Genomic DNA, 17,605 nt, shown 5'->3' on the forward strand with positions numbered 1-17,605 from the left:
CATAACTCTAAACTAAAGTAACCGCTACAGAGTGGATTCTAAATTGATTAACAGGTCTGTTTCAACAAAAATTAGCTTACTGCCAGTCACACGATGTCGCGTGTGACTGGCACAATCTCGAGTCAATGCACACACGCGAGATACAGTAGTTCGGGTCTTCTCGGGTCCGTTCGGTAAAAACACATTTTAAATTACCCGAGGCCGCTATTATTAGACCCGACCCGTGTCCGAGGTACACGTGAAACTTTTAGACCCGAACTTGCTCGGGTCTCCGGATCTAAGTGGACCCGTGAAGACCTTTAGTTCAAGGGGGTGAATACTTATGCAGAATATGATGTTCTTCTCCACCCCCAAATAGGAATCCAGTTTGCTCACAGTGTGATTGATGTCCACTGAACTTGATTATCCTGGCTTTTCTTTTCAAGCCTGATTAAAACACCTTTAGAGCCTGTAAAGTTTGGCTTGGCAGTGTGTTGTGCTTTTATTTTATTCACTTATATGTTTCAGAGCTTCAAAGACTCCAAAAGCAGCAGCAGCAGTACAGGGAGAGAGAGAGAGAGAGAGAGAGAGAGATAGAGGAGGAAGCTTTTACCAGTACACACACACACAATCCTGTTTTCTATCGGCAGCGGATAAACGTGACAATATATGAGACATTTATCAGTAAGCCAAAGGCATCATCTGTTCCTGTTCGTCTCAGGTTTGCTGTGTATTCAGTTCATCCAGCAGTCCAGCAAAACAAAATAAAATAAAAATTCCAAAAAGGCGTCAAAAGTGCTTCATTACTCAGATTGAATTATTTTAATTTCAGCATATACACTGTGCTCTTTTTGGACTGTACATGGCATTATATACACACATCTGCTATTCACATGAGCACAGAGTCATTCTCTAGGATTCCACATGGCTTTATATGATGTACTGCATATATAAAAGCCTGTGAGGGGGTTTTTTGCACAGCTTAACATTAATCTAGAATCCACATGGCGGAGAGACGACCGCTTCTAACGTTAATAATAAATTATGTTCATTATCTGACGCCTTAGTTTTTGGGATTTAAACCTCTGTCGTCTTTAGCGTTGGAAATTGTACTAATCTAATCTGAACTTCTCACACGATGCTGATTAAGATTCCTAGAGGATAACTGAGTCGTTGATCAGCATGTAAAGGGTTCTGTTCAGTTGGAACTGGCTGTGATGGGTTTCTCCAGCTCCAGGTCAGCAGGAGGCAGCACAGGGGGCACAGCTGATGGGCGGAGGTGCCCATAACAGGCCTGGCACACGCGGTTAGGTTCATATAACGGCTGATTCGTCGCTTTGTGGTCACAGCAGCTGGCGCAAAACACGTTCCCGCAATTCCTAAAGGGGCGACAATAAGGGGGCAGAACATTAGTCTGTTAAACTCAACATAACCAAACCAGCAGCTTATTGCTTGCTAGTTTTAGATTTCTACAAACCTTCAGTTTTCTGATATGTTTTTACTCATTTAAAGTAATGTTTGTCTAGACAGTGACAGTGGTGCCAACATGACACTATAGTTGTATGTTTTTGCCTCCGTGCTATGGTGAGGGGGCAACTTTAACAAACATGATTCAAAGCCTGCAGAATCTGGTTTGCATCTTGTAGCAGATGCTTTCACATTCACATACAGGCAGGCTCATGTTTCTAAACGTGAATTAAAAAATCACCCTTGGGGCAAAAATAGAGCAATAAACACCATAAACTCAGGGCTACATACATACACACACACACACACACACACACACACACACACTCTAATACATAACACCACAATTAAGTTCACTACAAAAATTTGGGGCGACTATTTATGCACCGCATTGTATTTATAGAACCTGCAACCATAATTAGGAAATTTGAATACTAATAGAATGTGAATACTAATAAATGAACGTGTTTAAGGGTTATGTTATTAATCTATTAAACTCCTATTGGGTAGTTTTCCCCCTATCCCACTTGATAGCACTTGAAACTAAAACGTTGCTGTAAATCATTTGACACCACTGAATTGCTGAGCCTCTGTATTTTTATTGCAAAAAAATGAGCTGCTGCTTATAAATTTTATTAGAATATTATAACTAGGGATCACACCAGTCTATGTTTTACTGTTGCTTGGTGCACATCTGAAGCCTTTCCACTGCACACGGCGGCTGATAAACTGGAAGTCATTCGTTTCCTATGGAGAGTCGCTCCATAGGAAATGTGATGTGATGTTCCAATGTTGTCCAATCAGGTTTGTCTGCGCGAGGTGATAATATTAATACTTTTCAATAATTCTTAACTTTAGTCATTTTTAAACTTCATCAAAAACAATCTTTTTTTAATACCTTGTTATTGATTAAAAAAGTAATAAATGATTAATATTTATACTGTATTATTTTTTATGTTGTGTCCATGTTTCCTCAAAACTTTTTCATGGTCTTTCTGGATTTTTTGTTGTATTGTTTGCATTTACTCCTTCATTCATTCATTCACCAGGATAAATGCTGCTAAACGTACGTGTGATCATTAAACTTATAAAATTAATGTAAACAAACATTTTTAAAACGTTCATTGTTTTTAAAATGTGCATTTTTATTTTGCTTAAACCTCTTAATACTGTAATTCATATACTGTAAAATGCGGGAATAATGTAACTGCATGGAAATACTAGGCTAGATGCTCATTAAGTTTGCAAACATTTAGCACATTTTGCAAACACAACACACCTGAAAGACCGACAATCTCGGCAACTCGCTTCCATGCTTCATTTTTTTCTGTTAACATCGCTGTATGATTCTAGAGATGTATTATATATTATTGGGTTTTCCGAGACCGCGAGAATTCGCTTCTCTCCCATGTTGACGTCTACACGATCATATTGCACACCGCGCGACTGTCACTAGGGGCGAAATCCGACAGTCGTTTCCGTATGTCGTGTGCACTGGAAAGGTGGCTTGAAAGAGGAAATCTCATGCAGACATACATACAGCATGTCGTGCGCACGCGCGCACACACACACACACACACACACACACACACACACACACACACACACACACACACACACACACACACACACACACACACACACACAACCTCCTAGTGTTTTCTTGTTAGCAATGTTGGCACCTCTGTTATCACTGGTGGATGAGAACAATAAATATGACCACTAAATATGTCTATATTACAGAGACATTTATATAGTTCTGCTGTGGTGTAGGAATGGAAGAGAGAGAGATAGAGAGACAGACAGACAGACAGACAGATGGATGGATGGAAAAAAACACAGTGCATGCGTGAAATAAGAGGGGAAGAGGAATCTCACCAGGCTTCCTCAACAGGTTCTCTGGCACTGTAGGGAGAGAAGGGGGGGAGACAGAGGACAGGATGAAAAGTCACAACGAAAGAGAGAGAGACTGAGAGGACAGCAGAAGCCCTAACTACCTGAAGACCCCACCTTTGTTCATCATCCGTGACTTCGCTACTCTACACAACTCTACACAACACTCCAGGTGAACATTTAAAGGAAAGACTTCATCACTGCCCACATCAGCTGTAGCATGTGTGTGTTTTTACCACAGACAAGAAATGACATGTTTCCGTCGATTGAGCGAGTTTCATTTTCAAGGTCTGTTTTTTTTTTCTTTTCTTACTATCTACAGGAAAACGTTGACATTTCTGTCTGTAGTAATCTCACATACTTGAGACAAGTGGTGGATAGAGATTAGACTGAAAAACACTTTTTCTTTAGCACGACCAGGATTAGCAAACTCTGTGAGCGTGTTGTGAGGTGTAACATGTAAAAGACAAACAGAGAACATGTCCTCCAGTGAGATTAGACAGTGTCTTCACCTGCACTGCTGTTTTCTAGCAGCTAGCCAGAACTTGCTCTCGCATCTGTAGCAGTGTGTCGGAAGGTGTTCGGAATACCAGCGAGAGACCTAAAAAACACAAGCAGCACAGTCATCGTCTCTATTACACACACACACACACACACACACACACACACACACACACCTCAACATAAAGGTCAGGTAAAGAATGAAATTACTGCCCGTTTTTTGATGAAACAAAAATCTCTATTTACACACCCTTACTGTCCACTTTATTAGGAACACCTGTACAAGTTATCTAATCCAGGTAAAGTACCTCTTAAGACTGTTGTGTATGAAATGTCCAGGAGAACCAAAATCTATGCCAAAATCAGTGTCTCAGATCAGACACTCTTGACCTGGATGATATTTGGACTATTCTGCTGCCCTGATTGGCTGATTAATCGATGAATGCGCAGGTGTACCTGATGATTCAGACGGTGTTTATGTGGATCTCGGTTTTATTTATCGATACACAGCACTACATCTGCAATTTGTAGTTCGGTATCTAACTCTAATCACACTCCTCCTCTCACTGGTCACTCGCTCTCTTACCTGTTTGTCGTGCTGATCCTCATTCTCCCAGCTGCTCTCGGGGAATAGCTCGGTGCCGCAGCGAGACAGATGCACGGCCTCTACGTTATTCTCCCCGTCCGGCACCGGAGTCTAGACAAAATTTCATGTTATTGCTTTTCTTATTGTATCTGTCGCACACGTCTGAAGATTGTCATGTTTTACTGAAGTAAGAAAAGGACAGGAAAGCCGTTTTCTCACTCATGATACAAGCATACGGGCGTAAAGGTTTAGATCTTCTCACAGCTCTGTGTTATCCTACTCAATATAACCTTTATATCAACGTTCACGCTGTCGTTTCTACACAAAACGAAATGGAAATGTTTAAATAAAGTAGAAGAAGAGACGAGGTTTTTTTTTTTTTTTTACTTTTAGGATTGAATTGATTTGTATTTATACTTTAAAATGTATTAAACGCATCATATTTACAATACAATTGATTTGTGTGTGTTGCTTCAGTTATATTTGTAAAAAAAAAAAAAAAGAAAAAGCAACATTAAGGCCATCCTTAAAAATATTCTTGTTTGCAGTAACCGGACTGACGCTGTCAATTTAGTACCGACTCAATCTTTTTTTTTTGTTGCTTTAAGTCCGACCGACTTGCCGGTTGTAAATTTGCGTTAAGACCGACCTTTTTGTTTTTTTACTCTTCAAACAACTAATACAAAACAATAAAATAATATTAACAAGTTTGGGCACCATAATACATCTAAAAAAAATGCATTAAAACAGCTCGACACAGCTTTAACTTGGCACGAAGTTCTGGAAAAAACTGTCCAGCATCAAAATAAGGTTTGCGGTGATGCGCCCGAAGGCACGGGTTGAAGACCCAGTCAGTGACGTCACGATATGCTAATCTGTTTAAAGTCATACCTACGTAATCACCATCACCAAAACTTTTTTTTTACATTGAAACTTGAGAAAAAAAAAATAGACCTACCTACTGTCCTTTTTTTTGTTTTGTTTTTTACTGTTACTGCAAACCAAAATATTTTTAAGGATGGCCTAAAGTTTGGTGTTTTTGAAGAAAACTATATGAGCTTAGTATCTGTTGATGCTCAAGATTTCTGGGGGGGGAAAGGAAAGTATCTTTAGTTGAAAACATGTTAATCTTTAATACACTTATGGACCTTTGTTAGAAAATGACTGCATTAAACCACTCTATTGTTGATGGTTTTCTTCTAACGGCGTGTCACACACTTATTCCTTCTGTCCCGACTGAGAACAGAAAAAGTAAAGCATTAAATGTCCTGAGGACAATCTGACACCTCAACCAGCTCCTTGTGACACAGTAGTTCTGATCCTGACACGGTGCATTACACTAATAACTCGTGCATTCGCAAAATTTTCATTGAACCTAATTAATTTGCATCCGCGATTTTTTCACAGATCTTCACAGATCCTCGAAAAACCTTGCAGAAGAGTTTGTTTAATTTTTTGAAGTAGTTTACAAGGTTAAGTTTTTAAGTGTAAAATCGGTAAGAAAACTTTTTTAACGTGCACAGCACACATTTTTACAACCTATTATATCTCATTATGTGTTGTACCTTCGTTATATGACTTCTATGACATATGAAGTTTAACTAGTTTACCTTCCTGACGATGACAAAGAAACGCTAGTCATGAAATTTACAGTCTCGTTCGTTACTTGGACTTACTTTACTGTGAAAACAGCGGGGTAACAGTATACTGCAGTGTAAATGTGCTAGTGTGGTAGATAGCTATTGGGCGATACTGTACTCTATTTTTATGTCAACCATTTATTTATTTTTAAGGGTGATGTATAAAGATAACTGACATTAAATGATTAAAGATAACTGACAGGAGCATGATTTGGGTCATATTTAGGAGGTTAAACTCTAGAAATAAGCATATTTAGAGACTCGTACCAAACATACGCGATTCCTCAATTTACAAGCACGTTTCATGAAAATATGTAATGTAAATGTTTAATAACATTTGCAACAACCAGCAGCTTCTATTTCTATTACAAAAGCAGGCACACGGGGAAAGGTGTGGATTCTTGCGTCAGGCATCATCTCATATGTGCTACGTGGATGACGGACTCTAACTGTAATGCTTTGATGAAGGTGTAGTAGAGATGAGAGACTGAGTGCGTGTGTGCGTGTGTGTCTCATGTGTGTGTGAGAGTGTGTGTGTGTGTGTGTGTCTCATGTTGTGTGTGTGTGTGTCTCATGTTGTGTGTGTGTGAGTGTGTGTGTGTGTGTGTGAGTGTGTGTGTGTGTGTGTGAGTGTCTCATGTTGTGTGTGTGAGTGTGTGTGTGTGTGTGTGTGTGTCTCATGTTGTGTGTGTGTGTGTGTGTCTCATGTTGTGTGTGTGTGTCTCATGTTGTGTGTGTGAGTGTGTGTGTGTGTGAGAGTGTAAGTGTGTGTGTCTCACCAGTTCTCCACTGACGTGCAGCTGGTTCCACAGCGCCTGCACCTGCCTTTTCAGCGTCTCCACCTGCAGCTGATGTCCGGCCTCCATCTGCCTGAGCCGCACCTGTACGGCGTCCCTGTGCATGCTGAGCCCGTCCTCGCCCAGGTGAGAGTTCTGAGCCGGCGTTCGCCCAGAACAGCCCAGCTGTAGAGACCCGGCACTTGCTACGGACGTTTGGCGGCTCAGGGATCTCTGTGAAACGGAGCCGTTAATGCGAAGATCTTCGCTGTTGCACACATAACTGTCACTAATCAGCTTTGGGGAGAGAGACTGTGAAGGTGAATGGAGTGAGCAGGGCATGTTAAATGGTTCTGTAGATTCTTCATGTGGAGAAGCGGGGTGATATTTTAGGTTATTAGCTAAACAGAGAGGCTCTTCAGGAGTGAAACATTCCTGGCTGTTCGTGCCGTGACCAGGGTGAGGCGTCGAAGAGGCAACTGATTCCCTCGGAGAAAGTCTTAGCACTTCGTCACATGCTGAATCCTCACCGTTCTGTTCAGGCACCTCGTTGGACAGCTCATTTAGACAGGCTGTGTTAACAACTGGTGAGACTTCCCCACCCTGGTTTACAGAAATAATCCCGTTTTCTATTTTCGAGTCCGAATGCTCCACCCCGTTGACTAATCCATCATTTGGAAGCTGTGTGTCCAAGCCAGTCATTTCAGGATGATGTGTATTACAACACTCTGCCTCCTCGATGTTCTCCTTGGGTTGCGTCTCTGCTGTTCGCGCCTCTGACCGAAGGTGCTCCTGCCACGTCTCGTTGAGGTTGGGATCGCTGCAGCGACGGTTCGAAGCTGATAGATTCGTTCCTTCACAAGCTGTCAGCAGGTGGTCGTAGGAACGAGTCTTTGGCAGTCTGTAGGAAAGAAACTGATCTGTTGGGTTTATTTATAGACAGGTTTTTGCATATCCTAGACATAACAAGTCAGCTGCATGGAAATACAGCAGGATGGCTGACTCTGATGATTAGTAATTCTTTTTGAACCTGATTCGAAGCAACTCACACACACGTACACGGTGTTCCTGGGATCGACACCATCCTCTATATCTGTACTGACAGGTTTAGCTACTGGCAACGAACATGAGATTCGGACACTACGATCGCATTCGGGTCTGTTTCTGACAAATAGCTAGTACTGATCTAAAACAGTAACTAATATAGGAGCAGTTATCTAGTCCGAGAACTGCCAGGGACAACAGGAAGACAGGGACGAGTTTAAAAATAGAAATGTTCCTAAGCCATTTCTTGTAGTTCCATGGCTATTAAAATAAACATGAGATATTACATGGGTGTTCAGCTCAAAGCCCACAAGCCAAATATGTCTGACTGCCTCATTTCATCTGAAAAATTGCGGAACTTCACATAGCAATATTTCCTAAAATAGCACCAGGTGGACACTACATAATGCCCTTCTGTCTAAACCGCAGGCATGAGGGATTTTTCTAATAAACCTGAGTCCAGCGTCTGTAAAGCAAGCAGTGGGTGGAGCACAGATTTCATAAAAGATAACAAAAGACAGTGGGATGTTGAATAAACCACAATGCGTGACGAGTGTCTTATTATGTGGTGATAATCGACCTTAAATGTAAATAAACTCCAAACGCAGATGAACCTGGCAAAATGCATCGACTAAAAGTAGCGACCAAGAAAAACGAGTATTTTCTTCGATGCCGACGTTAAATGTTAGGTACAGTGATTATGTAGTGATGGAACGGACAGCTTGTGTTCGTCCTGTTTCTTTAATAACGTCGAAAGCAGGAAACCTTCTATGACACAGTTTTAAGTAGAATCTGTTCTATCAGTGCAGTGAAAACCAAAAGGAACGTTTGAAGAGTTAATGGTGCATTTACCTGCCAGGAGGCGTGTCCTCGGGTGAGGCTGAAGCGGTGGAATAAGAAGCACACGACTCGTCACAAAGCAAGGAGGGAGCGGAGTTGGGCAGGTAGACTGCACTCCACAGCATTAGGTTCCTCACGTGGCACACCGGGTGTAGCACCTGCCAGGACACGGGCCAAACAAACAAAATACAGATGGTTAGAGGAACAGCATGATCCTTTTGCTATTCAAACTGCCACCATGACGTGGTTTACGTGCTTATAAATATGGAGATGTAGTAGACACAGTGAGAGGATTTATAGCTGTAATGTCTGGAAATATGACTTCACAGATATGAAATATATATATATATTTTTTTTTTTGCTTTTCATGAGAGATTCTGCCCTCTACGATCCCACAGCCAGCTGTGCAACAGTTTTGCGAGTGTTAATCTACTCAATTTTGCCGAACGCTATTTTAAAGTGCTCTACAATCATCTCGCGACTGCCGTCAATCACCGAGCAGAGCCGTACTGAGAATAAAACCCACTGATGTGGAGTGAAACAGGTTTAGACAGAGAACAGAAGCAGTACCGTCTCGGAGTGTGGCGAGTACAGGATGTTGTGGAAGGCTCGGTTAGCTGGCTGAAGCAGAGACCAGACGGAGCAGGTGTTCTCTAGTACGCCTCGCTCCTCTCGCTCTTTCCGGCTGTTGCACAGGAATGTCCCGAATAGACATGAGTAGGTGTGCTGCACCAGCTTCACCTGTGTAACACACAGACAGTTAAGTGCCAGCTAACAACTGCTACATCCATTTACATCTAATAATGTTCACAGAGCAACAGAGCACTGGTAAATTTATAAGTTCAGTCAATAAACTGCTTCTGAATGAGATGGTGCCAGGTGCAATGTATAGTTGGAACAGTAGGTGGCGTCTGTTACCAGAAAGGCCTCGTTGAACTGAAAGGAGCATGGAAACTGCCTCTGCAGCTGGTGCACACAGTCCAGCCACTGCAGGAAGACGGGACAGCGCTCGTTCACGTCCTCCGAATTTTCCCCGTGTCCACAGCGATCGGCGAACTTGTGACCGAAATCCAGCCACTCGGTTTCCACCAAAACCTGAAAACCCTGAAATGATGAAAGAGAATCACAGTTGCTGTTTTTTTTATGAAAGAATACTATCTGTGGAAATATATTTACTGATCTCATGGTATTTTTCAAGGTCAAGGAAACCTTATCATACATGAGGGTGCTGTCTGGTATGATGGCAGTAAGCATTTTTAGATGAAGATATGCATCCAGGTAGCTTTTCTGCTCGTTACAGCATGAGCGATTAATCAAACTTATATGTTTTCATATAAACGGTTAGTAGTTTATAGAGGCATGTAAGAGAAACTGCTCAGCCAATAAGAACAAGCTTCACTACTATAAAACTGGGCAAGAAGGGACATATAAAAAGTATGTTACAGCACACCGTGAATGGGAAAAACATGCCAGGAATTCTTCCCCGCCTTCAAAGACTCTTAAAGGTACTCAGTGTGTTACCTCTCTGTAGGGTTATCAGGTTCGTTTAAATCGTACCACATGTCGTAGCTGGTGTGTGTGTGTGTATGTGTGTCTCCTCACCTCCATGGTTCTGTAGTAGGGGTCCAGCAGCAGTTTAGACAGAGCCACTATCTGCGGCGTGCGATCCCAGCCATCAGAACAGTGCACCAGGACGGGTCTGCTGTCCCGATCCACCGCGTTCACTACCAACAGAGACGCCTTTAGCAGCAAAGACAGATGCTGCAGCCATTTAGTGCCTTCTAGAGCAGACAGCCAACTGAGATAGACAGATGAGTAGGAAAGAATAAAAGAATAAATTGCACACAAGTTGCATCTTCACCCAGCTGAAATTAATATAAAAATATTTAATGCCATGAATCTACATGTGGTTGCTTCTCTGACTTCTGGTGGACGGGACATCTGTACCGTATTCTTTCCATTTATTAATTAATAATGTAATGGAACTCAGTGGGATGATCAAAGTTTGGGATTTTTTTTTTTCGTAACCAAATCCTGCTTGATACGTTCCAGAACTTTCTCCCAGATTTTCTCGCATGGTTCCTTGCTCTTTATGACGCCGTGTGTTTAGATACGTGCACTAGAGCTTACCAGGAACAGGAGTATTTATATTAAAGAGTCATGTGACACTAATTGCTCACAGGTTTACTGCGTTACTCTAATCATGTGACTCTTGATTCCGTTAAACTATTTGCGAGACTTCTGATGGCAGCTAATTTCACGGAAACGGGTTGGAATACTTACGCAATCACAAATTTGACATTTGTAAATAACCTGGCAACCTTGCTTATTTTATTTATACTACAAAATGTGAAAAATCTCAAGAGGGATGAGTAAAATTCAACTGCATTTGAATTTTAAACATTGACTCCTACAATGTTTCACGTGTCGAATTCTTGCTTTTGATTCTACATTCTGTCCTCACAGTCCAACAGTGCTTTCAGTCTCTTGTGGTTTTGATTTAAAGTGGTAGGAGGCAGCGTGCTCACTTGGTAGGGTCGGGCACTTGTGCACAGAGAGCCCGTAGACACTGGAAGCTCCTCCTGATGGAGTGGATGTTAGCCATGCCCATGAACATCACCTCACAGTTTGGATAGTACTCTGCACAAAACAGATCAGATTATTCCTCGTAGTTCATCTTCAAGCTATAGGATTCAAATTAGGATCAAGAAATTCCTGCTAAATATGATAAATATGACAAATAACCTGTAGCCTTTGGCTTTATTAACACCAAAAAGGTCATTTTAGGTTACTACGTGTTCCCATGACACCACTGATGTCACCGACCTTGTTGACTGTTTCTATGGTAACGGTGTTCAGCAGAATACACGTTAAGCCACAAATCCCACATGGATTCCTACAAACCTGCGCTAACGCCTCGTACATTGTGTGCAGTGCAATACATGGCCGACAACAGACCGATGCTTCTCTAATAGTAGCTAAATCAAACACACTGATAGTTTGTACTTCTCACAGATTGAACTCAGGACATTCCCCTTGCACAATGACTGGAACTGAGAGTGCTATGTAGTGCCCTGGATAAGGGAAAAGGGCTTCAAGTGGTGTAACATAGCACCCAACAAGTTTAGCAAAAGCATTAGCCACGGTGCTGTCTTCAAATAAATTACATTTTTATTTTAAATATGGAGCTCGGTATGTTTCCAAAAATAATACCGTGTAGCTAATTACAATTAAAACACACGCTCTGTAACATTTTCTTCACACTGACATGTCGATCATGTTTCAGGATTAAATGGGACAACAGAGACAGCGGTGTCCTGTGTCTGTTAAAGTTAATACGCTGGCTTTCTTCCAGCTAGAGCAATTTGTTTTGTTTTTTTTTTATTATGGGGAAAGACTTATGTAAGACACTCGACATTCTAAGCTACGCTTTATCCCGTTTATACGTCAGCCAGCGAACTGCCTCATACGGTCTCTGGTATAGTAATAAAAGTAGACAAAAAACAAGTAGGCGTGTGTACCTGGGCATTCGCAGCCACCTCCTTTGGCTCGATTGGCCACAGCGGCAGCGTATGACCTGGCATCCAGTATCAGTAGCTTTTGAGGAGGCGGGGTATCTGACTCCACTTCCTCATTGCCATTGGTTATGTCAGGATCTAACACATACAAAAAATAACGTCAGCCAGAGTTTAACGCACATCAAACAAATATCGTTGTGCTGCTAAACCCAAAACGATTAAGTGAGTGGTAAGAAAGCAGCTCCCACACTTACCTGAGCTGTTGTGGACACAGGAACCGTTGCTCAGATGTTTAACAGCTGCAGCGTCCATACCACAGGCCTTAGCGATGGACTGCACCAAGTTCTCATCATCTGCATTCCTCCAGCCCCACCAGCTCACCTCAGGCTGCCCACACCGACCAATCACAGCGCCCGTGCTCTGATGTCTACAGCAAAATGAAATATGATCCAGAATACAGGCACTGTGACTGACTGACTAACTGACTGACTGACACACACACACACACACACACACACACACACACACACCTGTAAACAACAGCTGGAATTCTCTTCCAGGATCGGAATGCCGCCACGTTCTCTAGCTCCGTGTCTGTCACCCATCTCGGCACCAAAATCATCTCAGGATAACTGGCACAGAGTCTGAAGAGAGAAATTCAACACACATGTAATACAAGATGTACAAAAATGTCCCTCAATCGCCACATATCATAATCATATATAATATCATTTATAACCTCCCTAGTTGTGGTGGACTTCATCTGAAGAGGTCACGATGAGACTATTCGTCTATTCTTTATGCATTTCTTATGCCTCGGTTTTTTTAAAACTTATTTATAGATTCAAAAATAATACGGATTTTTACGGTTTTTACCTTTGTTTATTGCTTTTTGTTAGACCTTTGGTATGACATCACTGATCAAATAATATTTAGCTTCTCGTGATCTTTAGATATTTAGACATCATAGCTTCTTAAACCTTTTGGATGAATCCTAAGAAATCGAGAAATTAACCTCAAAAAGTTTGTAGTTAAATTTTACATACGTTTCTAATTGCTAACATGTTGTATCCTTCATATTGAGCTTATATAACGTATAGAAAGTTTATTATTCCTTCATAAATCCAAGTGGAGTCTTTTCTTTATCGTTAGAAAATGCAACATCTTCCTAAATGTCAATTTTATTCCAAAATAAATCGAAATTGTTAATTTCTCCAAAAAAGAAAAAAAGACACGGTTTATGTGAATAAGCGTAACATTAACGTCTTGTGGATATTTGAATGCGTTTGAATAATAAAACTTTGTAGTTATTAATAATAATAATCGCAAATTTTACAGCAATTTACTTTGCCTTTGTAAAGTCGTGTTGTTCGACGATGCAGAATCTCTCAGGCAAGTATCAAGTATTTTCCATTTATACAAAGCTGAAATAGGGACTTTCCCAGATAAAGAGTCACCTGTAATTGTTGTTAATGTCAGAGATTCTCCAGGCATTGTGGGCGTCGAAGCCCATCCTGCACACTTCGTACCCGAATCGGTTCTTCACGTGTTCTCCTGGAGGTCATGAGGAAAAAACAACAACAATGACTCCTTCTGTGTGTACAACAACCAGAGGTGACAGAAATCAGTCTAAAGTCCTACAAATCTGCATAATTATGTAAGAGTGTGTGAGCGCTAGGTGTTGTGTAACCTGTACCAGTGTGGCAAATCTCATAATGCAGGTCTTGTTCGGCAGGTACACTGGCACTGCAGGTGTGGAACGCAAAGGCGAAGATCTCGTCGAGGCGAGCGGGAGGACGTAGAGCTGCTGTGAGCCTCCGCAACCAGTCTTGAGTCTGCTCCGACGAGCTGAACTCACACCTGAGGACAGACAGAACAGCATTCAGGGTCATTTTATCCACCACACACACAAACACACACACACATGAATGAATGAATGAATGGGGGCATGGAAGCCTTTATCACCACAATATATACAATACAGATACTGAGGAGGTTGGGGTCAGAGCGCAGGGGCAGATATGATACAGTGCCCCTGAAAGATATGATACAGTGCCCTGTGACAGCTTATAAGTGCTGGGGCTTGAACCCTGATCCTTTAATCAACACCCCAGAGCCTTAACCACATGATCCCCCAAGTCTGAAATCTAACCCATGTCCTCTTTAGATTTGATTTAGGTACATTGCCAAATATTGTAAGAATAATCCATTTTGTGACATTTTGTAGCTATGAAATATGCTGTTAAATAGACTAAGGTCGTAGCGTAATGTAATGTTGTTATGAATGTAAGAAAGGCAGAGACCACATCACTAATACACACCTGATAACCTTGCAGTCTTTACAGGTGAGATGAAGCTGAGTCAAATCCCGACATTCCACGCTCTCTATCAGCTGCAGAGGGACCTGACAGAGCAGAAGACCGTGAGCTAAAAGGTACGACTTTGAACATGACGTACTAATGCACTGTGACTCGTATTACTGCGGGAGTTTAAAGCACCACATCTGTCTGAATGGCATTTTTGCTCCAAAAAGCCTGGAGCCTTTCAATTGTACAAAAAACCTGCTCGGTCTCCCACACATGATCGTCTTAGTGCAGAAACCACAGATGTGAAGAGAACAAAAGCTTGTGAAAGCCAGACCTACGTTTACAGTGTTGTCTTTGAACTTAATGTGAAGGCGGTAGCTCGACAAAGCGATGACAACTTCCTCAGTCTTCTCCGCGTAGTCCACGCGCTCGCCGTGCAGCACCGGGAACGGGACCTACACAAACACATCCCATCATTACAAAACAGAACCTTCAGAAAGATGAACCCAAGTGTATACTCTCGCCGTCCAATTTAATAGGAACGCCTGCACGTTCCTGCAGTTGTCTAACCAGCCAATCGGGTGTCAGCAGCACGATGCATAAAATCCAGCAGAACCATGTCAAGAGTTACAGGTCAGGTTCTTAATCCACATTACATCTGTCTAAAGCTTTTAAAAAAATTTCCTTAACGCTTGGTATGAACACAGCCAAGAGACTCGTTTTAACAGAGTGGAAATCTCATTCTCCATCTTTTCAAAGCTGGTCGTCAGAAAAGGTGTCTGTGATTCAGATGGGAAAAATTAAAGTACACGAGATCTGATTCGCTGGGAAAGATTAACATGTATTTATTTTCATTTGCTGCTTCTTTGAAGTTATATTTGTAAATATTATATTATTAAATATTTGTAAATATTTTTTGTTTCTTTTTTTGTTGTAAAATGTATAATTAATAATAATTATAATATTTAAAAAAAAATAATTTTTTTTAAATAGGCTTGTTTGTAAAAATTTTACAAAGTGCTGATCTGGGAAATTCACTCATAACAGTCTAAATATTTTACTGTTTGTTGTTTATAGTCTTTAGTTTAGGCAGAAACACATTGTTTAATGCCACATGATTGCTTCTATTAAAGTGCAGATCTAACATGTGTTCAAGTGGACGATGAGTGCATACATCAGCTTGCAGGAGTTTACTAGCCTGCAGATGTTCCTTTTCCACATCTGGGCTCCCAGCCTCCGGACTGGGCTGCTCCTCTTCACCCTGAAACACACACACACACACACACACACAAACACACACACGTGTGGAAAAAGTATCGTTATCCTTAAGATCCGCTCTTGATTCAACATCAGAAGCCTGTATAGAGCAAATGGTCTACTCACCATAGCCCCTATTACAGGGGGCTCCCCAAAGAGTACCAGTTCTCTGCTGGAGCTCAACCTCGTCAAAATGTGTTAGCGCTGAAACACACGGAAACAAACGCTCACTTGAGAAAGCTGTACAGTCTAGACCAGGCAGAGCAGAAACTACAAATGTGGTCATTACACTATATACAAAAAATACCTAACCAGGCTTTGGACATTTCACACTTCACACGCTGACAGAATAAATATCCTTATACTGTACCACGGCATGGCACACGGAATTTGTGGATTAACAGTAATAGATGATTTATTTTTATATTCTCATTCTTATCTGTATATATACACACGGTAACTCGCTCTATGCTAAGCCTCATAATACAGGTTTAACAAGAAACGTGTTGGATTAAAAAAAAATACATATAAAGTTGTAGCATTTTATTAGGAGGCATTTATATAACATTTACGGAAGATGTCTCGGATGTCAGCACTTTGTAACACTCGGTAGCGAGCGCTTTCTGGCATCTCTGTAAACTGACAAGCTGCGTGTTTTTGTCTCACAAAATCAAAGGAGATGCCGCTGTGTGATGAGAATTTGTATCCGTGGGCTGATCGCTGCGGTATAAAGGAGTGGACACGTAGAACGATAACCTTCTTTAGTTGAAAGGCAGAAGCTGCAGTTTGTATTCTTTAGCGCCTACGTTGCCGTGTCCATATTCTCCGTTTGTATGGAATCAGGCTTTGTTATCTAGAGGTTGTGGCAGTTGATGATAATCCACGTGAAGGATAACGACAGTGCTGGTGGATCAGCGGACTATTTCCATAATAAGGCTCACGGGATTATTAGCTGTAAGCTTAACATTTGTTTAAAACATTTGACACTGACGAATAATAAAAGGAGATTAAAAAAAGTGATCCTGTTTTGAGAGAAGATAAATTATACTGTCACGAATGATGAAACAGAGAGCGGTCTCCAAAAATGTCTTCATGACTTTTGTTGAAGGTACAAACTTATGCAATGAGCCATAAAAATCATGCAATAATTTGTCCCTTAGTCTGCATCAAATATGATGTTACGTTACCTTAAACTTTTTCCAACTAGTCAATTTCTGGGAAAACATTGAACTGGACCAAAAAAAAAAAAAAAAAAAACATTTCGTGTCAGTGTTCTCACACTCCAATTTGCCTCATTTGTCTACATACAAATGAAGACGGCCTCAAGCTCTTTATAAACAGCTACCTTCTGATGCAAAACCCGACGACTAAGTGGACAGAAAAGACAGGATGGAGCCACCGAGGCTGAAGAGAAACCTCACCCATTTGTTGTGTTCACTCAAGAATGGCTTCATACTCTACGTATCTTATCTCTGACTTAAAACGACGATAGACTCGATGCGAGTGTTTTGCTGAAGCGCTGCAGTGGGAAACGGCTGACCCCGGACCAGACCTGCTGGGCTGCGTGTTATCGGATCTGATGCGAGATACCAGGTGAGTCCCAGATGAGATAATGTCAACATCAGACGCTCACGTGTAGTAGACCACATTCACACACACACGCACACACACGAGTTGCAGAAATCTCCGGTCACATCCTTAGTGCCATGATCCACTAAACTAGACTCATGTCTGCTGTAAAAGCACAAGACTCCCACAAGTCAGATTGATCAAAGACAGCAGAAACATTCACACTAGT

General features: G+C 41.5%; 1 protein-coding gene across 7 annotated transcripts in view; it reads right to left on the reverse strand.

Moving 5' to 3' along the window:
• Nucleotides 1-786: 786 nt before the first annotated feature.
• The window catches only part of LOC113637251 (myotubularin-related protein 3), a 21,035-nt gene continuing 4,216 nt past the window's right edge, over nt 787-17,605 (reverse strand). For 4 of the 7 annotated variants that reach the window (XM_027137832.2, XM_027137835.2, XM_027137834.2 and 1 more), the window contains exons 2-20: nt 15,934-16,011; nt 15,725-15,811; nt 14,889-15,005; nt 14,566-14,648; nt 13,941-14,104; nt 13,702-13,798; nt 12,775-12,888; nt 12,499-12,671; nt 12,248-12,382; nt 11,255-11,366; nt 10,329-10,524; nt 9,645-9,830; nt 9,297-9,467; nt 8,739-8,884; nt 6,846-7,743; nt 4,427-4,537; nt 3,852-3,940; nt 3,325-3,351; nt 787-1,358 (exon numbers count right to left, since the gene is read on the reverse strand). In XM_027137832.2, the coding sequence (XP_026993633.1) occupies nt 1,178-1,358; nt 3,325-3,351; nt 3,852-3,940; nt 4,427-4,537; nt 6,846-7,743; nt 8,739-8,884; nt 9,297-9,467; nt 9,645-9,830; nt 10,329-10,524; nt 11,255-11,366; nt 12,248-12,382; nt 12,499-12,671; nt 12,775-12,888; nt 13,702-13,798; nt 13,941-14,104; nt 14,566-14,648; nt 14,889-15,005; nt 15,725-15,811; nt 15,934-15,936 (3,090 nt within the window). In that variant the 5' untranslated portion in view covers nt 15,937-16,011 and the 3' untranslated portion in view covers nt 787-1,177. Of the gene's footprint in view, nt 1,359-2,108; nt 2,257-3,324; nt 3,352-3,851; nt 3,941-4,426; nt 4,538-6,845; nt 7,744-8,738; nt 8,885-9,296; nt 9,468-9,644; nt 9,831-10,328; nt 10,525-11,254; nt 11,367-12,247; nt 12,383-12,498; nt 12,672-12,774; nt 12,889-13,701; nt 13,799-13,940; nt 14,105-14,565; nt 14,649-14,888; nt 15,006-15,724; nt 15,812-15,933; nt 16,012-17,605 lie in introns of all 7 variants that reach the window. The other 3 variants (XR_007139671.1, XM_027137836.2, XM_027137837.2) reach the window with 3 other exon arrangements.

The sequence above is a fragment of the Tachysurus fulvidraco genome, chromosome 26 (assembly GCF_022655615.1).
Source record: "Tachysurus fulvidraco isolate hzauxx_2018 chromosome 26, HZAU_PFXX_2.0, whole genome shotgun sequence".
Taxonomy (NCBI): Eukaryota; Metazoa; Chordata; class Actinopteri; order Siluriformes; family Bagridae; genus Tachysurus; species Tachysurus fulvidraco.